The following is a 26,273-nucleotide window of genomic DNA, read 5'->3' on the forward strand; positions in this document are numbered from 1 at the left end:
AACACATGAAGCAATATGTTTCACAACTAAATGGGATCAGCTGCTCATCAATGGTGACATTAGGCCCAGGGTTGTAAAACAGGGGTAGGTGGTGCACACACTTATCCCACACTGTCCTGATGGCAGCTAGCTTGTCTCTCTGCCGTCGAGCTGGTCTATCGTCTCGGCTATCAAAACGGATAATCCTGGAAATTTTGTGGAAGTTTTCCAGAGACATTGATGCACGGAAAGGTTCTTGCCGGTTTCTGCATCCCACAGGATTCTGTGGATTCCCCTTTGGACCTGAAAACTCCTGCAAGGATAAGAACCCCAAAGTAGGCCTGCAGATCAATTTGGTCCATCTCCTTCCACCTCTCTCCAAAAACACACCTTCCTTCTAGATTACTGCAATCCAGAATAATTTTCTGGATGTAATCTGGGATGAAAAGCTCAAATGAAGACTTGATGTCCTGCACATGAGTAACTGTCAGCCGTGTTGGCCCTGGCTTATCACAGTAACAGCTCTGCAGGGTGGCTCATTTCTTGGGCAAGAAGACCATTCAATTTCACCAGTTATTGACATCCATATTTCTTCACTTGCTGTCTGGTGGGCTTGTTCTGGTCCTGTAGCTGGCTGCAGATGGGGTGCTCGTCTTCGTTTTGTTACTAAATGGTGCTCAACCTCATCCTCTTCTTCAAAGTCACTGTCAGACTCTAAATTTTCAGAAATGTGAAATATTCTGAAACCTCTTTGTCAACATCATCATCCGAAGCCCCTCTCTCTTCCAAAATCAATTGGATGGCCCTCGCAGCAGATAATCTTTTGCCATCTTGATCAGTTGTGATAAAGAACCACACTGGCAAAGTCTTATTTATAGTATTATGCCCCTAATTTGCAGGTGGGACAGGGGATGAGAAAATTTGGATCCCTCAAGAAAGAGGGTAAAATGTGTGGGAATGTAAGAGCAGACGGTGTTGATAGTTGAATTTTCAACAATGTTGCAACTTTGTGCGGAGCAGGAGGGGAAGAAAACACCATCAGCAGCACCAGAAAGGAGGAAGACAGAGTGTGGGAACACAGGACCTGCACTTTCAACACTTTTATTAGGCCTGGGTCCAGTGGACCCGAACACCTTGTATGTAATGTAAATGCGTGGGGGGAGGTACAGTATGAGGTCATTGAAAATTAGTTCGGATTCATGTTCTTCACAGAAAATAAGCCAAAGCCAATGAATTTCAGGTTGAAAAAATAATTAATTGTTTAATTTTTCTTTTGAGAAAAACTGAAAACGGGTCTCACAGACCCGAACACCATACAAGGGTTAAAGGAAAACATCCTGACACCTAAGAAGGAGAGAAAAGAAGATCAAACACGAAAGCCGAGTGAAAGATGATGCTTAGCCTCCAGCCGAACTCTTAACGTGGGTTTGTCACAAAGTTGGTGAGGGCATTTGGTGCTGTGGCCAAATCACAAGGTCTAGACCACAGCCAGAGCAGTGAGCTCGAGTTCATACGCCCAAAGCTGATCTTTGATCTGACCAGACGAGGCAGCCAAGAAAAATACCACCAGACAATCCTTTTCACGCTCAACTTAAGCTCAAACATTCTCACAATCCTCGTTCCTCTCATTAGAAAGAGCCGAGCATGAGTCTGCATTCATTAATGCAGTTATTGTTCACTGATTAAGTCGATTAAGAAAGGACCCCCCGGTCAGAGTAATGTTTACTTGTGCCTCCAACTACCATGGGTCAAGCAGGGAATTGCAGAGTGAGTGATATACATAAGTGCAATTTTTTAAAAACACAATTTGATTGACCAGCATTTCAAAGTACTTCCACTTTTGAACTTTGACTTTCAGTTAAATATGACATTTTATTAGTATTTTCTCTTCCACCGCAATTATTTCTCCTTCCCTTTTAAAATTTAATTCAATTCAGGTTTATTTATATAGTGCCAAATCACAACAACAGTCACCTCAAGATGTTTTATACAAAAAGGTAAAGACCTACAGCATACAGGAGGAAACCCAAATAATCAAATGACCCCCAAGTGACCCCATATGACCAAGTACTTAGGTTGGAGAAGGAATGCAGTCTGATCTCGCAGGAGCTGAGCGGCCTCTAGCCAAATAACTCGTGACTCTATTGTTAACCGCTGACCCTTTTCCAGGACAGCAGCACTGCTCACATAGTCTTGTTTGGGTGCAGCGTGGATAGATACTGATGGTGCGGTCATGAGAGCACGTTAAAGATAGATTTGTTGCTAAATGTTACTTTTAGTGACATTACCCTTACTGAAAAATAATGAACCTCTGTTTGGACATAAATCGGGTGCCCAATTACAGTATATCAGTAGTGTTTAAAATGTGTTAGATCAGTGCTGCCCTCCTATGGCCATTTGGGAAAACAACAACAGGTTCCAATCTGACATAGTAATAAGCACATGATTGTTTGAAACGAGTTTTTGTCTTTTTAAACTTGTAAATGTTAATTGGATTGTTCTTTTCTATTCTGTCTACCTGAGCACTCAAAGCGCTATATACAACTTGCCTTATTCACCCATTCATACAAGCACTTTTTTTCTATGCATAATTGCTTACTATCTAACATTCACACATTCATACCCTGATGAATGCATTGGAGAGCAATTTTGGGTTACTATGTTGCCAAAAGATATTTGGCACATAGAGTGGAGCAGCCCAGGACTCATACCACCAACCTTCCAATTAGTAGATGACTTGCTCGTCCTCCTGAGTTACAGCCACCCCAGCTCGTCAGGCTACCTGAAGCCTGCCTTCATCACTCATTTTCAGAAGAATGCCTTTTTGTTTCTTAAACCACCTACTGCTGACCATGAATGATTAAGTATATAAAATAAAAAGTTAAAATTGTATCTTTAGTCACTTTGTTACCAGCAGGCTGTCACAAAAGGCACATAATTTATTCCAATTTCTTAAGCTGAACTTATGAAAAGAGACACAAATGACCCAATTTGACCTATAATATAATATTGTCGCACAAACAAGGTGACTACCAGAGATATTAGCTGAAAATGTGAGATATCTCGGTGTAGTATGAAGTGTTTCCTTAAAAATAAAACAGATGAAACAAGTGGAGCGAAAAAGAACAAGGATCAGGCATTAAAAACTATCGACAGCAGGTGAGCAGAATCTGAAAGTCATCCATCTACTGTTCACTGAAGCATCTTCAGAAATGGTCTCTGGAAGGGTGGCTGCCAAGAAGCCATTCTTAAAGTAGGGAAACAGGCAGAAAAGACTGAGGTGTGCCAAATTACACAAGAACTGAAATAAAAATCAGTGGCAACAGGTCTAAAGGAGTGAAGAATCCAAATTTGACATTTTTGGTTCAAATCGTTATCAATGTGTACAGAGGAGGTCAGTGGTGAGCGTCTACAGCCATCTGTAAAACATGATTGAGACTCTGTCGTGGTTTGGGGTTGCATATCAGCTAAAGGTATTGGGGATCTTGTCAAAATTGATGAAATTACAGACACAGAAAAGGATTTTGATCCACCACGTAATACCAACAAGAAATTTAATAAAAGCACACTGGGATAGAAACACAAACACCGGAATACCAACAGTCATGGATTGGCCTCCTCAGAGCCCGAGCTCAAAAGTACTAAAGCAGTGCAGAAAAATCTTGACAGAAAGCAGAATAAAAGGCAGCCAACATCCGAGCTTTGAATGTGCTGGAGAACTATTCCTGATAACGACTTAAACTAAAGACAAGAAAGAGATATTGCCATTGAAGCTCATTAGAATTGTACAAATTGTTTTTGTCTTATATACTGTATTTCCAATCATATAATATGGTGTATTGTATTTTGTAAATCACTGGACCCATTTTCCTGCCAAACAGCACTACAGGGAGTGCAGAATTATTAGGCAAATGAGTATTTTGTCCACATCATCCTCTTCATGCATGTTGTCTTACTCCAAGCTGTATAGGCTCGAAAGCCTACTACCAATTAAGCATATTAGGTGATGTGCATCTCTGTAATGAGAAGGGGTGTGGTCAAATGACATCAACACCCTAGATCAGGTGTGCATAATTATTAGGCAACGTCCTTTCCTTTGGCAAAATGGGTCAAAAGAAGGACTTGACAGGCTCAGAAAAGTCAAAAATAGTGAGATATCTTGCAGAGGGATGCAGCAGTCTCAAAATTGCAAAGCTTCTGAAGCGTGATCATCAAACAATCAAGCGTTTCATTCAAAATAGTCAACAGGGTCGCAAGAAGCGTGTGGAAAAACCAAGGCGCAAAATAACTGCCCATGAACTGAGAAAAGTCAAGCGTGCAGCTGCCAAGATGCCACTTGCCACCAGTTTGGCCATATTTCAGAGCTGCAACATCACTGGAGTGCCCAAAAGCACAAGGTGTGCAATACTCAGAGACATGGCCAAGGTAAGAAAGGCTGAAAGACGACCACCACTGAACAAGACACGCAAGCTGAAACGTCAAGACTGGGCCAAGAAATATCTCAAGACTGATTTTTCTGAGGTTTTATGGACTGATGAAATGAGAGTGAGTCTTGATGGGCCAGATGGATGGGCCCGTGGCTGGATTGGTAAAGGCAGAGAGCTCCAGTCCGACTCAGACGCCAGCAAGGTGGAGGTGGAGTACTGGTTTGGGCTGGTATCATCAAAGATGAGCTTGTGGGGCCTTTTCGGGTTGAGGATGGAGTCAAGCTCAACTCCCAGTCCTACTGCCAGTTTCTGGAAGACACCTTCTTCAAGCAGTGGTACAGGAAGAAGTCTGCATCCTTCAAGAAAAACATGATTTTCATGCAGGACAATGCTCCAAGTACTCCACAGCGTGGCTGGCAAGAAAGGGTATAAAAGAAGAAAAACTAATGACATGGCCTCCTTGTTCACCTGATCTGAACCCCATTGAGAACCTGTGGTCCATCATCAAATGTGAGATTTACAAGGAGGGAAAACAGTACACCTCTCTGAACAGTGTCTGGGAGGCTGTGGTTGCTGCTGCACGCAATGTTGATGGTGAACAGATCAAAAACACTGACAGAATCCATGGATGGCAGGCTTTTGAGTGTCCTTGCAAAGAAAGGTGGCTATATTGGTCGCTGATTTGTTTTGGTTTTGTTTTTGAATGTCAGAAATGTATATTTGTGAATGTGGAGATGTTATATTGGTTTCACTGGTAAAAATAAGTAATTGAAATGGGTATATATTTGTTTTTTGTTAAGTTGCCTAATAATTATGCACAGTAATAGTCACCTGCACACACAGATATCCCCCTAAAATAGCTAAAACTAAAAACAAACTAAAAACTACTTCCAAAAACATTCAGCTTTGATATTAATGAGTTTTTTGGGTTCATTGAGAACATGGTTGTTGTTCAATAATACAATTATTCCTCAAAAATACAACTTGCCTAATAATTCTGCACTCCCTGTATATGGCAAAGACCTGTTGTGGTGGGACGCGTCTACCTGTAAATATAGCATATGGTGATGCCTAGGTTGGTTCAGTCCTATCTCGTGGTCCTGGTGACTTTCTCTCCTGTCTCCCTGTATACTAGCAAGGTGCTTAACTGCCCTAAAACAATAAACAATGGAGACGTAGATTAGCTCTTAATAACACAAACTCAAAGATAACCAAACAGACCAAGTTGAGAAGGTATGGCTTTTAATTTTTTTTGTCGTCACAAAGTTTGTTTACAAAAAAAACAGGAACATCAAAAATAAAATTGTACCTATCTATTGCATGTCATGCTGGCAGTTTGAACTACATGCAAAAACAACAATAATAATAACATTGATAATACTCATTACTGTACAAAAAAAATAAAAAAATAATGGGCAATATATCGGGCCAAACATCATTTTAAGCCAAAAGAAAAACACTCATTGAAAACAAGGAGAGTTCTATAAAAAGGGTGCTTTTCCCCCTCCAGACGGAGTCATGTGTTTGTACATGAGACTCAAACCGGGGCACAAGACTCGAGACTCGAAAACCACCCAAGCCGAGAGGGCTGTGTGAAACTGCATAGAGGCAGAAAAAAGTTTCCCCACTCTAAGGACAAAGGGATGGGGGGGGAAATAATCAGAAGAGTAAGGATGAATGTGCGTGTGCTTCCATCGCAAACATCACATTCACAAATAGCCTGTACAGTTTGAAGCCCTTACAACGTAAAGTCATGCGTCATCATCATTATGGAAAACACAACAAACTACATGAAAATATCCTTAAACCTCAACCTCTTCACGATCCCTTAGATTGACTTGGTGTATAAAGTGATATCTGAGGTATATGGTTTAGTTTTATCCAACTACATGACAAACAATGAGTAAGGTGGGTTTTTTTTAATAATGATAATAAAAAATAATAATAATAAAAAATAAAAATAAAAATAAAAACTTCCCATGGCTACCCTAAACCTAGAGCAGCTTCTGTAGACAAAGACGGACATTTTCCAAATTCATTTCCAAATGAAGAGCAAGGTGTGAATCAACACTTTATAGTCTAAAAATCTGTAAAAGGTTGGAAATGACGGGAAGAAAAATAAATTTAGTCTGTGCAAAGACTGTTGTCAGGGACTGTGGAAGTGGCTGCACAACGTAAAGTCATCCATTCAATAAGGGTGACACAAGCACAAGATTGGATGATCATAACGTATGATTGTGAAAGAGTCAATCAGCGTCCCTTTGGTTTTTGATCCAGTGTAGTAAATTTATTACAAAACATGAGTGTTACAAGATTTCAGGTCCCTCGTTGCAATGAGCCGTGCTTAAAATGAATTATTGAGAGTCCTTTTTGTCAAAGTTGATGGCATCCGTCTGCATCGCGTGGGCTGGTGTGCGTGCTGTATGTGTGAGAGGAGAAAGTCTCCTGGCAGGGCTCATTCAGTGCTGACCTGCGTGACCTGTGTGTCAGTTGTCTGGTTGGTAGACTGGATGAACATTGGCTGGGTCAGCTCCTGTCCTGCTGGCATTGTCACCTGCTGTATCTGATACAATTGCTGAGAAAAAGGAGGAAAGATGGCGAGGTTTAAGGTTGCGTGTGTTCAGTTTTCTGTGAGCTTTTTTTATTAGATCTTAGTGGATTACACACCTTTCATTGTTACAAGATGACATTAAAAATGCTCAATAAGACATTTAATTTATGATCTTCTGATAACAATTCCCTCTACTGTTTGAATTAACAGGATTTAGAAGTGCAAATGTCCACTGGTTATCAGCCAGTTGTTTAAGTAGTTAAAATGAGACAATCCAAGAAAGATAGAAAAGCGTAAATAAGAACAATGTGCCATTTGTCACCTGAAAACAAATAAAACACTAAAATTTCAAAATTGTATTTATTTGTTGCATGTGTTACCTGGCCATCAGTAAACTGGCCGAATTGCTGCTGTCCTTGTTGTACTTCTGTCTGTGTGATCTAAAGAGAGAGCAAGTTATTCACTCACTGGGATTCACAAGCAGCTTCATACCATAACTGACAAGTGTAAACACATCCAGTCATAGTTTATTACAGCTAAGTGCTTGGACATCAGCTGGATTTCTTGCTGTTGTAGGGTTACCTGCTGGGTGTTTGCAAGAGTCTGAATCTGCCCCTGGACCACTTGTGCTCCAGAGACGGGCTGGGCTAGGCGGATGTATTGCAGCTGTCCCGTATTTAGTTGTACCTACAGCCAACCGACACAAGGGGGAGACAAAGTTTGGTTTAGAGAAAAGGTCATTTGAGCAGAGAGGTCACAGCCATTTTCCTGCTCTGGACTACAGGAATGAGAAACCTTAACGTTCCTCTAGTGAATTTTTAACCTTTTCGAACTTAACAGCTCACATCAAATACTGATGGATGTTAAATTCACATGTTTGTCTTGCACCACAATATCAAACAACATCATGCAGCAAACACATTACACTGTCCATCATCTCTCTTTAAAAAAAAACAAAACTGATAATTTCCTTTTCCATCCTGTCATTTCTTACTGGGATTTGCTGGATCTCTCCAGTGTTGGTGATGATCTGCTGCATGACCTGCATGGTCTGGCCTTGGGCTTGAGCTGTCTGAGCCTGACCCTGGGCTGTGGCAGCCTGGACAATCTGCACCTGCTGGCCTTCACCCACCTGCATGGCGACAGGCGCACTCTAAAGCAGACAAGAGCAGAAAAGAGAAGAAAACACAGATAAACAAACAGACGACACCGGTTGTTTACGTAGCAGAAGCATGTAGTTAAGCAAGGAAGCAGTAAATCATTATCTTTTCTGGAGTACAATAAATCTTAAACCAAGAGTTGGAAGCCTAGGTATCCTTAAATTTTAAGTCTGCGAGTAGCTTATTAAGCAGGCACAATAAGATTCAGGGACATAACGTGAAAACGCAGGTTCGTCCTCTCTCTCTGTTTTGTCTGCAGGTGATGTTTGTTAGGATCATGTGACAATCACCCCTAAAGACCTCAGTCACCTGAGCAGGACAGAGTTTGTAGGCGGCCATCACCTAAGAGGCTGTGGCACAAAGCAGTGGCCTCTTTCTCTGTGTGTGGTTAGCAAACATATGAAAGCATGTGTGTTTACCGTGATGGGCGTGCCCTGTGATTGCACCTGCACCTGCTGTAACTGCTGCATGGTGGCACCTTGCAACATCTGATGGCCGACAGAAAAGAAATGGGAAAATGAGAGAAAGACACATAGTGAGAAAGCAGCGAGTGCACAAACTCAACACAAAAACGTAAGCGGAACTGGCACGTATGCAGAGAAAGATTGAAATGTAGGAGCAGCAAACAGTGGCATATAGGCAGTTGATGACATTTACGAGCATGTTTATGAAATATGCAAGTAAAACGGGAGGAGGTTGATAAAAAGGATGATGTGAAATGATAAAAATTAAATTGTTAAAAAAAAAAACACAAAAAGAAAACATGGTGGTAACTGAACAGGTAGTTAAAAATGTATAAAATACATCACAGTTGCATTTACAGAAGCTCAACAAAGGCCAACTGCAGATTTTAAGTTGTTGAGGGTTGTTGGCCTGAGAGAAAAGTGACAGAATCGGTACAGCACTGACAGTGACGCTGAAAGCGCCACACACAGACGCACAAATAAAGGATGTGAAATGGGAACTCGCCTCATTTTAATCTCTGCACTGACTTATACTTCTTCATCCTGCAGGACTACTGCTAACACCTTAATGCGCACTCCAAATCTGTTGTACCAAACATGACATCTGTCTGATGAGTTAGAAGTAATCCAATCAGCTCCGTCTTTCACATGATAATTATGTCATTTGAATAGACAACTACGTAACCTTTAGTCCTGACATTACTAAGTGGATAAAAACAATCAGAGAAATGTTGCAAAGCTTCAAAATTTCACAGATTTTAATTTAAAACTGAGTTAAAATCTCACCTTTTTGAAGTGCCACCTTGTAAACAGTCAAAGATTGACATTAACCTTATGTAAACGCAAAGTGTGGCTTGGGACTGCAGCAGGAGCAGGAGTGTGAATCACACCAGGTCTAAACAAGTATGACAGCTCAGCTACAGGCAGTGTGCTGAAGCAGCATGAAGCATCACACCAGCCCAGCAGCAAGGCTACATGACATGCAGAGTGCAAACCGGAGAGGAGGAGTGCTCAGCAGAAAAAGTAGCAGGAATGAAATAATTAGAGAGATGAACTGAATGGTGCCCCTACATATGTGTGCTTGTTATCTCGATGGGTGGTGAAAATGCAGAACCCTCAGGAGAAAAACCTCATCCTAGGACTCTGAGTGTGTATTTGTTTGTATATAAATGGGGATGTTGTTCCATTAAGAGGTTATTGATTCACAGTAAATAAGAGATCAGGGAACGTTCTGTTCCCTGTGTGCAAGGTGTCCATGTATGTGTAAAGCTGGATTTGCTGGGTGTGTTTCGATGCCGTATTAATCCTGCTGGCAGGAGAGTGGTCAGCTCCTACATGTTAGCTACGAATAATATCAATAAATCCAGTGAGTCAATCCAAGAAATATGAGACTCCTAGGACTTCTAGGAAGAGGACTTCTAGAAAGAGGTCATCTTTCAGGTGTTACTCCAGCACACAATGAAACCAATTTTTTTCCCCCTCTAAAGTACCATACATGAGTCTAACGGGGATTTTGCAGAATTAGTTTTTGCAGGTGGTTTCACTTTGAGTGTTTCCTTGCGGCGTGCACTACAAAGCACATTGCTAACCGTACCTGTCCCTGTTGCGGCTGTGCGATGATGATCTGTCCGGGCTGGATGGTCGCCGCTGTCTGCGCAGCAGGTTGCTGTCCCTGCTGTGCGCCCTGCACCTGCACGGCTCCGGGCTGCTGGGCCAAGGTGAAGTAGTACTGCACTGGCTCTGCTGGAGCAACAGACTGACGCATCTCCTCCTGAGAAATATACACACATTGGACGCCTATCAGTCCGTTGCATCTCCATGAATTATTTTTACCGGTGTAACGGTAGACCGAGTCTGATAAATAACTGATGGGATGTGACTGGGGAAGAGTAACGTAATCTGGGTACAAGATCCATCCATACTGGTTGATAACATGCAATGCAAGTCCGGAGGCATGCTGAGGTGATGTGTTGGTGCTAATCAGCCTTAAAATTTCAGTATTACAACCTGTAATGCTAAAGGGGTAACTTACAAATCGAATGAAACTTAATAATGTGATAACCGCTGGCATGCTTTCCCTGGTCCAGCAACAGAAATGTAACATCAGGGTTGTCAGATAAATCAGGGCAGTTCAGCACCTTAAATGCTGAGCTGGTATACAGGTGTTAAACTTAAAACCCAATAAACTGTCCATAAACACCGACCCATATCATTTTGTTTTGTAATTCACTAATGAGCAGGCTTCGTCTGGATGAGGTTTCTCCATCACCAGAAGCGTAAACACCCCTCTCCCAGCTCCATGACAACACAGCTGAGAGTGTAGGATGTTTACATGTCTGGAGACAGTCTACGTGACAACAAATTTAAATATCTCACTCTTCCACCTTTGAAAGTTCCTTATACATCAATTTAATGTAACTGATATTGGCCATTAATCGCCTGCCATAACATTTTAAGCAGTTTTCTTTCAGCATCTTCATTGAGTCATGTCCTGACCGGAGCCATGGTTTTAACACTTTGTTATAGCAGACACTGTATGGTACCAGCTTCCACAAACTAGTTTAATCACTGAGGTTACTGTTGGCGGTCTGAGGCAATAAGACGCTGCAAACATCCGACTGAAAGCCCTCGCTGTCAAAACCTCAGCTTCCAGTCAAGGATGTTTACAGCACCTCCAGGTTGCCAACAATGGAAAGTACCTGAGATGAATACCCAAATCATCAGCTCTTTATCCTGTGGTAACTTTAATGAGATACCAGCTGTTTCCCTGTCACAGTGTAGGTAATAAATACTATAATGAGGCCGCTTTCCTACCTGTCGTTTGGGGGGCTTCAGGTCGTCCCGGGGCACGATGTCAATCAGGAAGTCAAACTGGTCGAACTTTGTTATTGCCATGGCAATGTCATTCCTCTGTGAATATAAAATATAAAGAGAAAGTCAAGCAAAGAGGTCAGCGCTTTAGTATGCCAATTCTATATGCGCAGCCACCTATTTATAAACATGCCTCTAGGTCTGAGGTCATCACTCCCAAAACAACCAGACAAGGGAGATTTGTATACAGTTCCTAGTAGTACTTAGATGGGTGTTTGCTTTAATATTTGAATTTAAAGGATACGTTTAGAGCTTAATCAGTTAGTCAGCTCAAAACTCTAGCAACACATGCAGTATACAAAAGGACTGTGTTTCTAGACCAACACATCTTCATGAGTGTTATCATATAAAAAGGTAATAAGCAGGGAACCAAAAACACCGTAACACATATATCCACATGCAAATCGACCTCTAGGGCACCCAAGCCAAAACATGCTGATCTACCCATAAACGTCTTTGTTCTACACAAGTTTTGACTTCTAGCAGATCAGATTGATAATTTATTGTGCGATTCAAATAACACTGTCTCCAAACAAAACATTACTAAAGGCAAACGGAATAATAAACCCACCACCAGAGGACCACAGTGAGAAACGCACATGTGTGTGTGAGATAAGTGTAAATGAGGACGAATGACATTTTCCTGCCCTCATGAGCACATTCTCTGCTTCTATACCCCTTCCTATATCCACACCAGTGTGCTGTCTCTGTGGAATTTTCCACAGGATACTGGCTGTCAGGACCCCCCACCCCCCTCCATTGTGACCCTCCCCTTCACTAGAGGCTATATTTAGTACCTTGATTAATATCTGGTAACATCAGGTCACATCCACACTTGTTCTATTGATGAGCGTTGCTATGGTGACCCCAATTGGCGTGCCCTCTTCACAAAAGGATCAGGCTCTACATGTGTATGCGTGTGGAAATGGAGGGCACCACTTTCCCTCACTTAGGGAAATGAAAAAAAAAAATCCTGTATTCATGAAGTGAAGCATCACATGCAACTAATGCGTCATCTGTAGTGTACAAGGCAATTAACGTGTGCACAGTCACAGTAGATGAAGTTTCTATTTTAAAGTGTGCACTGCAGAGCTCTAAAAAACAGTTTCTTGACCAATAAAAAACATAGAACTACCATTTGGGACAGAGCTATATTAACAGCAAAACAAGTGTACTTCCAAAGCAGGCCTTCAGCACAAGACAAACTGTGATAAGATAGATTTTCTCCTCTCTCTACCTGCGTTGGCATACACAAACATATCCATGGACTGCTAATCTCTCAGAGGTATGTGAATGGATAAAGTGGACTTAAGGGCTTTCATGTTCTGCCCCACAGTTTTTCTCTACTTGACATGCAGGTGAGACATATTCCAGACTGATTCTTCTCAACCGCTTCCGTCAGTGCTTTCATGTTCTCCGATTCCTTTTTCATCCGTATCTTTCCAGGCCTCACCTTTATTCAGCTCTGGTACAGCAGAGGATGCTAAAAGGCACCAGGGGAAAAGTGGGTCACCGGCACCCGCCTGGATTTGCTTTTAAAGTGAATGGAGGGAGAAGGAACTTAACAGAGAGACCGTCCTCAAGGGGATGCTGGTATGGGGTCTCTGCTTGTACATGCACACTGACACTGGCACTTAGTGAATAAGAAGCACGAAACCAAAAAGATAGCCAATTGATGTCAGAGTGTGGGTATTACAACTGGGGCTGTGTGTGTATCGGGAGGTCCAATCCACTTAAAGTAGGATTTGCTAAGGATTACAAAAAAGCATGTCATATGGAGGAGTTTAAATATAAAGAAAAAGAAATGTCTATAACCTGTAGTGTGCGTCGCTTGTTGTCCTCGGTGTGGATCCACGCCCTGAGGGTGAGCTCTGTGATGAAGATCTGAGCTGCTTTGGCAAACAGGACCGGAGCTTCTGCGCTGATCATCTGTACAGTAGAGATAGTGTTACACCTGGTTAAACACACCCACAGTCCATCAATCAAACATCAGCAATTACACGAATCGCTCAGGACCTCAGTCACAGCCGGCCACATCAAAGTCACAGCTGCTGCAAAAATAACCAACAGATACATTCACTTGTTAAATAAAGACTGCGTAGTTACTAGCATAGATGCTTACGCAGAGTTGAGTGGGTACTTTTAATCTATTTCTTTCTGCTCATAAGCACTGAACTCTAAAATCAATTCCCATAAAAATGTATTTCTTATATGTTCATAAAAGCAATGCTTAAATGAACAGTTGTACTGACGCTATAACACTCACACATGCTTGCACTGCATCTGTGCAAGGTGCTGTGTCAGGACTGACAGAAGAGTCTTTCCTTCGGATATGTTAGTGATCTCCTGATCTCTTTACCGCTGTAAGCTGCTGCTTAACTAAGGGGATAGCATTCTTGACACGACATACTCAAGCCACACACAAACACAGAGCAGAGGCTTTCTTTTTAGAGGCTATGAACAATTCTGACTGACAATCAGGTGTAATGGGGGGGGGAACCACTCCTCCATGACTCGTAACTGCCTGGTGGAGTGGTTCCTTCTGTCACATCAAAAAAAAAGAAAAAAAGCCACGTTAACCTGAGCAGATCTTCAAATGTAGCAGTGGTATTACAATATGGCCCAAATCAATGCTTTTATCTGTAATAACTTGTGATATTCTTCTGGTTCATTTTAGCCATTAACATGAAGTGCAATTCCCAGCAAAGTGGGTTATATTTTAAAAATTCCACAAGTGGAAAAAGAGAAATCTTAAAACCAAAAAGCAGTTCACTGCTACAAATGTCTGCATTAGCAGCTTTCTACATAAAATCACATTAATTAGCTACTTGCTACACTGCAGGTCTTGCAATGTCACAAAATGATGCCCAATTATTCCTTCACGCATCGATAATGTTTTAACGTAAACCCATTTGATTTAAAAAAAAAAAAAAAAAAAAAAAAAAAAAAGAGCTACTATCACCAGTGGCTGCTGAATGCAAAGAGTTGATACAACTTTTTAATTGAAAAATTATCTTTAATTATGAAATAATAATTGCATCTTTGAGTCCATTTATTGAGTGGTCTGAGCACAAAAAGCCACAGACCAACAACTTGATAAGAACCAAGCTTCAACTGAATCAACAATTTCCAACACAGCAATACGTTTTTGTCAGAAAATAAAGTTAAACTAGAAATATCAAAGGGGCAACCAATTAAACGAAAACAACAGAACTACATTTTGCCATAATTTGTCCTGTCCCAGGGGACTGGAGTAGTTTCTTCCATATAGATGGATCATGACAGGTCACCGTGTGGTCTGGTATGTGAATTATATATTATGTAACTTCACAGTTACCAGACACAACCCAAATCACCAGCTATGGAACGTTTTGACCCAACGCGCTGGACAGAGCTCTTTATTGCACGTCTGTCAAAAAACACCACGAGAAAATATATCTGCAGGGAAGTGGAGTATCACAAGATACTTTACTTTTTTTTTTTTTTTTTTTTTTTTTTTTTGGGGGGCCTAGGATTAAGCTACATGTTTCCCACTTTTGATAGCATGTTCTTTAAAACAAGTATGGCACACCCTTCGTGAAAGGCATAGTAATAAAGATATCTAGTTCTTTTTAATACACACCCTCTCTCTCAGTTTCATTATTCAGGTTCTCCTCTTACCTTCACATCCTCATCCAACTTCATGATTTTCTTGATTCGGGCTAAAGGCAACTCCTGCACACGGAAATCCTTCTGAGGACAACAGATTGATACAGTTAAGTACAGAATAAAGCTGAAACTGCAACTTTTTCCTTTTTTTCTGCATTATTTGTCTGTTTGCATGAGTGTTACGTACCACAGTCAAGTTCCTGATCTCCTCCATGACACGAGGCCAGAAGGACTGCAGTGTTTGCTGGGCATCGCTGCCCGTGGCTCCAAAACCATCTCCAGACATCTTCTAATCTGCTCAAAGAGAAGAAGAGAAAGAAGATGATGGATACAAGAAAATGATCGATCATTTCAAAGCAAAAAACAAGCGATATGGAGATTCGGAGACAGATCAAGAATGTAATACCATTGCAAAACAAGGCCTTACTGCACAGAGCTCTTCCTGTGTGTCAGAACCACATATCCTATCAAAGTCTGTAATTATAATACAGTGAAATTGAAAATAGAACCCCGGCAGGCTTCTATTATTGTCCCTGTGGGATGTTGACAAGCCTAAGAACCCACCAATAGACTGGCTGCGCACTCCACGATTATGAATGGGTCCCTCACCTTTGGCACATAGCTGCAGCTCCTCTACAAACACGCACATCATGTGCAAGTCAACTGCTTTTGGTGAGCCCGCAAGTGAACAGTGTTGAAGCAACAGATGCAAGAGTGTGCCATAAAGAAACAACCTAATTGCAAACTGACAAATTGTGAAGACACGCAGAGATACAAACCATCCAAATAAACTGAAATAAATTACTGCTAACACAGCCAGAGCTCCTACAGAGGATCCAACGGTTGAAAGAGGATCCAGCAGGTTACTATGGCATGCCAGGAATCTGCTGGAGGAATATTAGCTGGCCTGTCTGAGCATGTAGAGCTTCAAGTGCCCTGATTGTTCCACCTCACTCTCCCCCTTTTCTCCGTACCTCGATGAAAAGATTGAGCAGGAGGGAGAAGACGGAGAAACGTGAAGGTACAGAACAAGAGATGAGTGTGTAAAGCTACTCAAGAGAGACCGGATGTGTTTGTGTGTGTTGCTGTGGGAGGGCTAGTGCCTTGTCCAGTTCAGCATTAATCCAGCGCTAAGACAAAGTGCCAAAGGCTTTAGACAGATACTTTGGGGGAAGTAAGAGACAGACAGGGCCACAGCGACACTGCTATGCAAACCAGCAATGTGGGTCAAACAAGACAGAAAAAGGGAGACACAGAGTGGTAGAAAAGGAGATATGTCACTATAAAGAAAATGTTAGAAGAATGAAGGGGGGGGGGGGGCTTCTTTTTCTTTTCTCACCCTGGGCCAACAAGCATGAATAGTTCCATGTCTGGTTCAGCTGACAGACCAATACATTACAAGAAACAGCCTTTCAAACACGCCATCCAGTGTCTCTCCCTCTAGGTTCAGTCACAGCTTTGTTGTAAGGGACTGTTTGACTTTGGGGCCACATCAGCTCTTTTAACTGCAGCGCTTAAGTGCAGTTATAAATATTTTAAACCAATGAACGACTGATTCTGCATGCAGGCTCGTTACCTGATTGATTTTTGACAGGAAAGATTGACTCTCCTGCAAGTTGCATCAGTAGAATAATATAGAAGAAGCACTGCTGCATCCTGTTCTGTTGTTCAGTTTTCGACAGACAGTAGCCTAAATCAATAAGACAGAATGCCGGGTGAGAGAGGGGGGAGAGGGGGCTTTATATAAATCAATCAGGCCGCTTGTAGCTATGGCATGCCAGGCTAGTGATTGACCTTGACAGTGTCTCTCCTTCCCTGTCTGACGCTCCAGTGTCCAGTTGCATTTCAAGGTTGATTGAAAACCTGCAGTCTCCAGAACAATCCCAGCATCCCACAGGGCAGGAATGACTGATGGGAATTGTAGTTTTTTTTATTCCTCCATTCTTCCCACATAAGACAGGTGGACTGACCTCTGCCAGTTCTTTTGCTGCCTCCAAGTACCTTGCAACAAAATGAACCCAAAGACGGGATGAACAAAATAAGCATCATCCACATAACACATCATCTTGTAAACAAAACAATTTGGTATCAATGAATGTGCATTATATGTGAGACTATGTGGTTCAAACTGGGGCAAAATAAGACGATGAGAAACAAATAATTAGGCTTAGGATTACAGAAGCCCTATCAGTTATAAAACGGCAACTATAAAACACATAAACCTCCCAAGTTCCTCCTCCTGCGCCCTTATACACCTCACTTCTCATAAACTAAAGCTGTTAGAGGAGTGTGCTAATATCAAACCACACACAAACCCCCAACTACCTCTTTCTGACCCTGTGACCTTCAATGTAAATATACGCAACTACATTAACCACAGCGGCAAAAAGAGGGAGGGGAGGTGCAGGGGAAGTCGCTATGTGAGAAGAAATGAGAAAGCATATGTGAGGAGAGGCATGCTAAAGCGTGAGAGAGGAAAGAAGCAACAGAACAATATAAGCGAGAGAGAAGAGAAGGCTAAGTGTCAACATGCCCTTGAGCATTGCTCCTCCAGCTTGGTAGCATATTCTACCGAGTATATAACTGCATAACCAAATTGCCCAATGCTTTGCATCAACGGAAAGTTTGCGTGGGAGCCGATTCCGCTGACTTTGTGCAACACCTTCTATGGTCTGGGCCTACCCTTGTCAAATAAACACAGTGAATGGGGCTATCCTCTGCACGAAAAAAAAATGTTGAATCTCCTCAAAAGCTAATAAATGTCAACACTGTAAGACACGAAAAAGGTCTGGAGATTGATGCAAAGTCAAGACGGCTTATTTTATCTGAAGGGATAAGCACCATTTACCTCCATATTTCAGTTCAGCAAGCTTTAAAGCGCTAAAGAATTTTCTTGCTAGTCCAGTTCACTTCTTACTACTTATGGGGAGCGTTATCAGTCACTCAAGATAAAGTCTCTGTAAATGTTGTGCTTGTGTTTGCTTTGAAGCAGACTCGCTATTGCTAAAAATTCCAAATTATTCTGTTGAATCACGCAATGAAATTGACAAGCTCATTCCTGCTGTGTTGTTCTAATCTGCTGCTGTTGCTATATTAGGGTACATGGTGTTGTTCTCTGCTGTGCTTCTCTCTTCTCCTCTTCCCTGCAGCTCTGTTGTCCTTCATCAGGTCATCGAGACAGAATCGCTGGTGTTGGGTTTCCTTCAGCTCTTTTCTATGTGTGCATCTTTGAGGACAAACGTCTCGACCTCGTCGACTTCGTTCCAACACAGCAACTTGCTCTTCCTCCTTCAGCAGCTCTACAGTCTCTTCTCCTAGCGCTTCCCTTCTCCCTTTATCACTCACGAGTATGCTTTTCTTGCATTTTCTGTCTTGTCTTACTTTCACCTGATCTCTTTGAGAAAGTCAACACTGCTCGGCTTCCAGCAGCTGAATCAGCGCTAATGCTGTTCTGCCAGCCGGGCCCTGCATCTCTATCTCATCCTCACCTCCCTCCCCACTCTTTCTGGCACGTCACATTAAGTGGCCATTCACAGCAGCACTGGCGTCTCGCTCGAACTCTGACATCACACCGCTTTACATGAGCTTTCAATTCCTGTCCAAATAAACCCGATAGGACCCCGGCTTGATGGCAGGCAGAAATGCAGCAAACTGGAAACAAGGAGATCGTATCGCTTGGCTGATCCGTTTTTGTTTTTTTCTTTTTTTAAAGATAAGTGAACGAGAAAAGAAGAAGTAACATGCTTCTTTCTGCACAGTGACAATGTGCGAGATAACAGAGTTGGAATTAATTAACTGGCTTCTAGTTAAAGTGAAATGTTCTGCTTTTAATTGCCCTCTTAATGACCTGACAATCTGTGTAAACTGAGCCCAATTCTGAGGAGCATATTTGAAAGTGAACAAGTCGAGGCAGTGTGGGAGGACCTGAAGCCCCACTCGAGGCTACCGAGTGAACTTTTCACTGAGGTGTTTCAGTATCGCTATCACCGCCATGGATGATGAAGAAGCAGGCAGCTCATCTCAGATCTCTCTGTCACGTCACGTGTAAGCAAATGTAAAGCTAAGATAAAGTGAATCATATACTGAACCTTTATATATTTATACTGAATCTTCAAAACCGGTTGACCATTTTTAAAATAATATTAAATATGAATATAAAGAGTTATCGCTGCCTCACCATTTTTTCAGATTAGTGTACAACTGCATGACAGCTACTACAGCAGTTGTAGTTTTAAAGAGTGACTTCTTGCTTTACAACTCTCCTTTCAATTCCCAAGGTTATCATATCTTTGCACATATAAAGACAACTGAGTTGACAGAAGAAATAGATTACTTTCAGTTTCTGTGCGTATTATAACCTCAGAGTAACCTTCTGCATTGTACCCTTCACACTTTCACATGTCAGCCTGGACAAAGAGTAAATACATACCCACATAGACTAGTTACCACCAAGAAGAAAGGTGAGATTTTTTTTCCTAAGATATAATACCAGCTATTGGATAGTCACTGGTCCACTGAGAGGTCTTAGGCAAGAAGTTAAATTTCCACATGCTGCTTTGTCACAAAACTGTCAGTGATGCAGAGTGGGCATTTCTGGAGGAAGGTCACCTAAGGTTGAAATCTGCTAGATTTCAACTAGATCACTAAGCAGAAAACTCAGTATAGTGCTCACATAAACCAAGCTATGTCATTTGGACATTTGAGAACCTAACCAATGTTTAATGATGACTGTTTAATAAGACAGCTTTATCCTGATTTAGTGCACTCAGTCTGTTGGAACAAATACAGCCTAAGTAACAAACGTCACACTAACAAACACTGATGTTAAATCGTGGTCATAAATCCAATGAGCGTATCCACAGATTCTCAAATATTAAAGCACTAACCGTGCTGAACCCGATCACAAATACCAGTCAGAAATAAACTGGCAAGGATACAGCATACAGGGTAAATGATCTACTCAGGAAAAAACAAAAAACAAGAAGTTTGCAGCCAGGAATTACAGATTAACTACTCAAATGCACGCAGTGGTTTCACAGATGGTGGTACAATTAAATATGAACAGACAGGATTTTAATGACACACATGCTCACTTTGACCTACAGCGTAACATCCTTTTGGCATGGCCGGACCGATCTAGCCGACCCAACGGTCCTGTAAACTTTGCCCTTGGTTCTGCTTCAAGCCAACTCCAGGAAGTGCTAGTCACTGATCTCCCAAGGTCATTCAACAGAGGAGAGAAACCAGAGAGGGGGGAGGGAGAGAGAGAGAGAGAGAGATGAAAGAGAGAAGGGGAGGGAGAGGGGGAGGATAGAAAAGAGCAGGTTTTCCAACTTTCACTGCAGCACTTAAGTGACCCCAGCGGTTCAGGCGGTGTACTTTCTAAGAAGCCTAATGAAAACACCACATAATGTACATACTAGCTGTGCTCTGCATCCCGCTTTTAATTTCACTTCTTCTTGGGCCTCTCCTTCCCTCTGCATGTTTCCCTCTCGGTGCGGTTGGAGAGACTGCAGGAGTCAATCTCACATTCCTATGACCTTCATCCAATGCTAGGCCCAGTCTCTGGCGTCAAAGTAGGCAGGGCTAAAGGCACCTGCATATTACAAGCTGGGATACGGCCGACTCCCCCTGGGTGCCGACACACACTGTCTTTAGTGAAAGTGTACACATGTAAGAGCACAGTGGGGGCGGGAACAAAAGAGTAAACCTACAGTTGCTGTGGTCACCTTAGTGATGAGCGGAAAGGCCTAGCTATGTGCAAGAGGTTTGCGTGTTTTGTTTACTTTTTCCTCCCCTGGTGTGCCTATGGTTTGGCGTAGGGTACAAATGATATTCAAATCTCATGCAGACCGCAGCCAACCCTGGGATTTGGCAGCGAGGGCTTCAACTTAAGAGTTATTTTTAGTCTCCCTCTCTCAATCTCCCTCGCTTGCTCGCTCTTTCCCCAACGGGACTTTGTTTTGTCAAAGGCACCAATGGAAACTTTCAATTAGGGAGAAAAGGAGGAGAGAGGCACGGAGTCAGAGGCAAAGTGAGAGAAGAGGCACCCTACACAGATTCCATCAGAAGAGATCAGATCAAACTATTAGCCTCCTCTGCCCCTGAAGCTGACAAGCTGACAGTCTGTCCCATCTGGGTGTCTGGCACTGTCATGGTGAGGGGCCTGGGGGGTCCTGAGGTCACTGCAACCAGCTGCACCTCCACCCCTGGGGACTACTGACGCCAACAGTGACAACAACTCTCAGAGATATCCTCTCCACATATACAGCAAATCTTCTTTTAACATGGATGTCTTCTTTGCTGCTGAACTCTGCGCCACCATCTGCCATGAAAATGTTAATTGGGACATTAGGAGAAAAAGTGGGGTCTTGGCCAGCGACCCCAAGACTCTGTGGCCACAGGGCCCAAGGACACCACCGAAACAGCAGAGTGCATCTAAGCACAAAGTCAGTATCTGGCTGCCGTGCACTTCTATGCAGTCGATAACGGGGCACTGAGTACGTGAAGCGTGTTTGTGTGCACACTGGTCCAAAGTCAAAACAAGTGACATCCAAAGACAGAGCAATAATGCAAAGTGAAATTCGACGATGAAAACATAATGCTAAACAGCTATATTATTTTATGAACACCGTTCTGTAAAACCATATAGCACTGAAATGACAAATGAAGGACGTAGATGACAGCCATGCACGTAAATACACAAATTGCACAACACCAATCTCCCAAGGTGAGAACTACAGGACAGGTGAGGGGAGGGGGAGGAAATGGGGGGGGGGGGGTGAGGATGGCTGTAAAGGACAGACATCTCATCGTTGCAGAGTGATGGAGAAACATCAAAAAGTGGACTTTTTTTTTTTTTGAAAAAAAAACAAAAACCAAAGACAACTTAAGGTCTTCTCGCTGTGTATGTGTTCAGCTGTCAGACTTACCCCTGTGCCCTTCATGGTGAACGACCTGGAGCACAGCAGAGTAGAGAGAAACAGATAGCCCTGTCCAAGTCTCCTTGAAAGCAGCAGCAGAGGCAGCACAGAGGTTGACAGAAAAACTCTCGTGCTCCTTCACTTCCTTCAGTCCCCCTGATCGTATCAACAGACAAAAGGCACTCTGGCTGGCTTTAAAAAGGCTTTAAGCCCGGACACAGAGCGAAGAGCGAGCCCCCCCTTCTTCCACCCCTCCCTCTTTTCTCTCTCTCTCCCACTCTGCCTTTACACATTGCCCCGTCTCCTTCAACAGCCTCCCAATGTCCTCTTCCAACCTAGACATACAACCCCGTCTCTGCTGTTTCTCTTCAGCCCAATTCCCCTCAACTCGCTGACCTTCTCTCTCTTTCTCCTCCTTTTCTGCTCCCTAACCCTCCTCCTCCTCTCCCATGTGTTTGTCTTTGAGGTGACCCCTGGCCTGGTGCAGAGAAGAAGGTGAGAAGGAATAGAAGGACCAGCACAGCGGCAGGCAACAGAGCAACAGCAGGCAAACAGTACAGCGGCACTCCCGACTCACAGACAAAAATCTCTAGCCTCCTTCCCCTTTAACATTCAAGAGTAATCAATCTAGCATGCTACATGATACTCAAACCCCGCCTCACGGCCAGCTCCCACCTCACTCCGATACTCGAAACCAATGAGACAACTGTGTCCTCACACACTATTGGTAGCCACACACACCAATCAGCTCTGACAAATCCCCTGCTCCTCCTCTTTCCTCTGCCCAACCCCCTTTTACCGACAGCCAACTTCCTGCTCTAAGTTACCTTGAGCTGCAGGATAGGGGTCAGGGAAAAGAAAAGAGGAAGAGAGAGTAGACATGAGTATAGATGGAAAAGAGCAGATAAAGTTGTGGAAAGCTCTGCAGGGAGTGCGTGAGGGTGTGCTGGTTGTGGCTTGCCTTGCCATTGTCTGTCCTCAAGCGGTCTCTACTTCTCCTGCTGCTGGACGGATGAAAAAGCTTCCACGGGCTGCTCTCTGACAACTGCTCTCTGCTTATTTACAATGTCAAACTAAATGTCTCCCTAAGCCCCGCCTGCGCTCTGCTTGTACAGGCTGATGGCAATGTGATGCAGGCAGCTAGGCGGGTCCCTTATTGGCTGAACCAAGTGCCAGAATTGATGCCGCATGTTGCATCCACATGATTTAAAGTACAAAAGCATACTAAGCAGACTCCCTGTCTCATACCTGTGCACGGTCTTACATGCACACCCACACACATGCACATTTTGTCCTTGCATTCTCAGTTATCCTTGCTCACAGTCACAGGTACACAATGAAAACATCTAACCTCCAGCCAGCCTACCTCTAACAATGAGATCACGTCACTCTTAATATTATTCTAACAGAGGAACAAATATGTCTACATGCATGGTCATGCATTATTTATTCAGAATATGAATTAGCTACATGAACTCCATTCAACTCATTTTTTGAGGCAACTTAATGCAACCACTATAAATCCCATGACATCTTACACAGTGTCAATGAAATACACACAATAAACTATTCTGTGCAAAACAAATCAATGGAGAGCCTTTGTACAAAATGGAACAATCAGCTGACTAGATAGCAGTTGTGGAAGAAGGCAGAGAGAAAAAAAAAAGAAAAAAAAAAAAGAGAAAGAGTTCATTTGACTCTCATCCTATTTGTGGATAAACAAGAATTAAGAGATATGGGTGAAAACCCATAAACAAAGACAATGTTGTCTTGACCCCAAAAACTGTGCTCACAGCAACTTCCACAATGGTAACGTCATCAAAAAAACCATGTCAGCAATGTCACACAATGTCCTTCTTGTTAAGTCTCCATTGCTTAAATGTGCATACTTTCGACACAAAAACCTTTAGTTTGCAACTCAAGAGAGTGATTTTAGTACTCATGTGCACAACTCATGATGTTTAATGCACCACCTACGATGTGAATGCTTCTACTTCTAATGGGCAAACCTGTTAAAAGCTTAAAATAAACTGCTGAGATGCGACCAAGTGGCGGTGCAGCCCAAAGGTTAAGCTTTAATTTAAAAAAAACAAAAAAAACATACAGACTGTAGAGAGGAACACATCCAGCTACAAAAGTCTGGAGAGATAATAAACTGCCCTATCAATGAAAAACCGTGGTGGGGGTGGAGTGGGGACCGGAAGGATGGAGAAGGACAGAGAGGAGAGTTGCTACAGGATGGGAGGGGTAGAACAAGTGGAGGGAGGGCGAGAGCACAAGATAGACTCAAGAGAAACAAAGCTAAATGTTCCCTTTACTATTTTTGTGAGGAGCATGGGGACTAGAGCAGGTACTACAGACATCCAGTTAATGATTAGAGCAGAGCTGCACAAAGACTAATCTCTCCACTGCTGCTGCCATGCTCGAACAGCTCTCTGTAGCTGCATTCAGCCTACCCAAAATGCCTCAGTAATGACACCTGGCAAGGTCACCGCAGAAATGAGACCTTCCCATGACCTGTACTGCCCATAGCAGGAACATGTTTGCTTTCTCTGACGCTGTTTAGAGATAAACATGCACCAAGTAGACGTTGGGTTTCATAAACACAGCAGCTACCCTGAGGGTAGCCAGGCCAAGCATTCACCTGCAAACATGGAAAAAACACATGAGCACCTGCAAAACGACATGGTAAGCTGGGTGACTTGCACACAGCTTACTTATGCTGTCTAAGGTGTTCTAATATCCCAGGCTTTTTAAATATGATCTCAACTGCTCAATTAAACCTACACACAAATGATGACGTAATGCATACCTTCTCTAGAGAGATAAAGTTTACTAAGCTGCACACCGTTTTTGCCCCGCTGATAAGAGCTGATTAAACTCTCATATTCTTTATTAAGTTCTTATTTTCGTGGGAACACAAAGAGACTATTGTTTTTTGCACACAGGTCGTAATGAGAATGGGGTGAATGTCTGTTAGGTTTAAAGCATAACTAAACTAAATATTAACTTGGTGAAGCTTCATGTTGTGTGACTTTGTTTGGTTAGTATGGTTGAAAATACATTTGTATTCATTAATTGAACACTGTGTGAAGATTTTTTCCCCAAAGTACTAAATAGTGGAAACAAAGGCATGATATAGTCATCACAGGGAATTCACACGAAGACTAGAGCAGCTTTGCTGTTTAACACCCCAGCATTTAGCACGGAGTTTGACTTCAAAAAGTCGCTACATTATAAGGTGTTTGGGTTTAACACAGAGGCTAACAGGAGCCACTGAATTCAATGCTATATTCAACGCTAGCATACGGAAGCCGGTATATATTCGTCACACAAAGGATGCTAAATAAACTACAAAATACTGAGATGCACTGTAGTGCTGTGTATCCACTGTGAAATGCTTAACGGAGTAGGCGTAGGGAGACACATGCAGCATACTAGCTAATAGGATGGTCACTGCCGACGGTGACTTTATGCTAACGTTAGTGGAGTTAATGTTAGCTTGCTGGGGATACAGACTGATGAGCGCTGTACAGCTCAGCGTGTGTAATTTTAATTACCAGCTGACAGCGAGTCTTCCAACATATGAAAGTTTGCAAAGGTTTGCAATGCTAGGAAGAAACAGTCTAACCAATAAAGACAACGTTTGGATCTGTCCTTCAGACCAATCAAACCTCGGACTAGATTCCACCAATCAAGGTTTTTAGGGCTAAGTTCGTTCTGCAACTGGCGCCATTCGGGGTCAGGAGCAAATAGCCAGTGTGTCTGACAATCGCTCGGATATGAGCCAAAATGGTGGACACAAAACATCAGTTTCCTGAGCGTCCGTGATCCTTTCAGCGGGCCACCAATAAGCGCCTCAGAGAGCGGGGAGGGAAATGGCGCCTATGTTCATCTTCCAAAACAATCGTCTATTGGTCAAGAACAGCAAATGAAAAGAAGCGAAGTAATTACCGCTACCTCCAGCCAACACGGACAACTTTCATGTAAACACTCCACATATAAATGAATTTTAATTTCTTACTCACTTTCTTTAACGGGTTCGAAGTGAAGTCCAGCTCAGCGTATTATTTATTTTATTTAGCCTGCAAGGGGAAACAAGATGGCTGCTATTCGAACCGGAAAGAGTCCAACGCGATGACGTAGAGGTTACGTTCCCTGAGAAACAGCGTCAGTTTTTTTTAATTATTTGATTCACTAAACAGTTAATTGCTCAGGTAGTCCTCATAGTAAAATTAGCAAAGTGACTT

The 26,273-nt window shown here is 42.6% G+C and overlaps 1 protein-coding gene across 6 annotated transcripts; it reads right to left on the minus strand.

The window, feature by feature from the left end:
* Nucleotides 1–5,662: 5,662 nt before the first annotated feature.
* nfyc (nuclear transcription factor Y, gamma) lies at nucleotides 5,663–26,156 on the minus strand. Of its 6 annotated transcripts, none has more exons than XM_026155460.1 (11): nucleotides 26,052–26,156; nucleotides 15,288–15,394; nucleotides 15,113–15,181; nucleotides 13,268–13,381; nucleotides 11,396–11,491; nucleotides 10,176–10,352; nucleotides 8,537–8,605; nucleotides 7,952–8,110; nucleotides 7,540–7,644; nucleotides 7,338–7,397; nucleotides 5,663–6,981 (listed from the first exon to the last, which is right to left on the minus strand). In XM_026155460.1, exons 2-11 carry the CDS (start codon nucleotides 15,384–15,386, stop codon nucleotides 6,862–6,864), a joined length of 1,068 nt encoding a protein of 355 aa, XP_026011245.1. In that variant the 5' UTR covers nucleotides 15,387–15,394; nucleotides 26,052–26,156; the 3' UTR covers nucleotides 5,663–6,861. The 6 variants fall into 6 exon arrangements, with proteins under 6 accessions (XP_026011245.1, XP_026011242.1, XP_026011244.1 ...); XM_026155457.1 differs by having other exon boundaries at nucleotides 15,113–15,184; XM_026155459.1 differs by lacking the exon at nucleotides 26,052–26,156 and adding an exon at nucleotides 22,985–23,092 and having other exon boundaries at nucleotides 15,113–15,184.
* Between the last annotated feature and the right edge of the window lie 117 nt (nucleotides 26,157–26,273).

Source organism: Astatotilapia calliptera, chromosome 22, assembly GCF_900246225.1.
Source record: "Astatotilapia calliptera chromosome 22, fAstCal1.2, whole genome shotgun sequence".
In the NCBI taxonomy this organism is placed as follows: Eukaryota; Metazoa; Chordata; class Actinopteri; order Cichliformes; family Cichlidae; genus Astatotilapia; species Astatotilapia calliptera.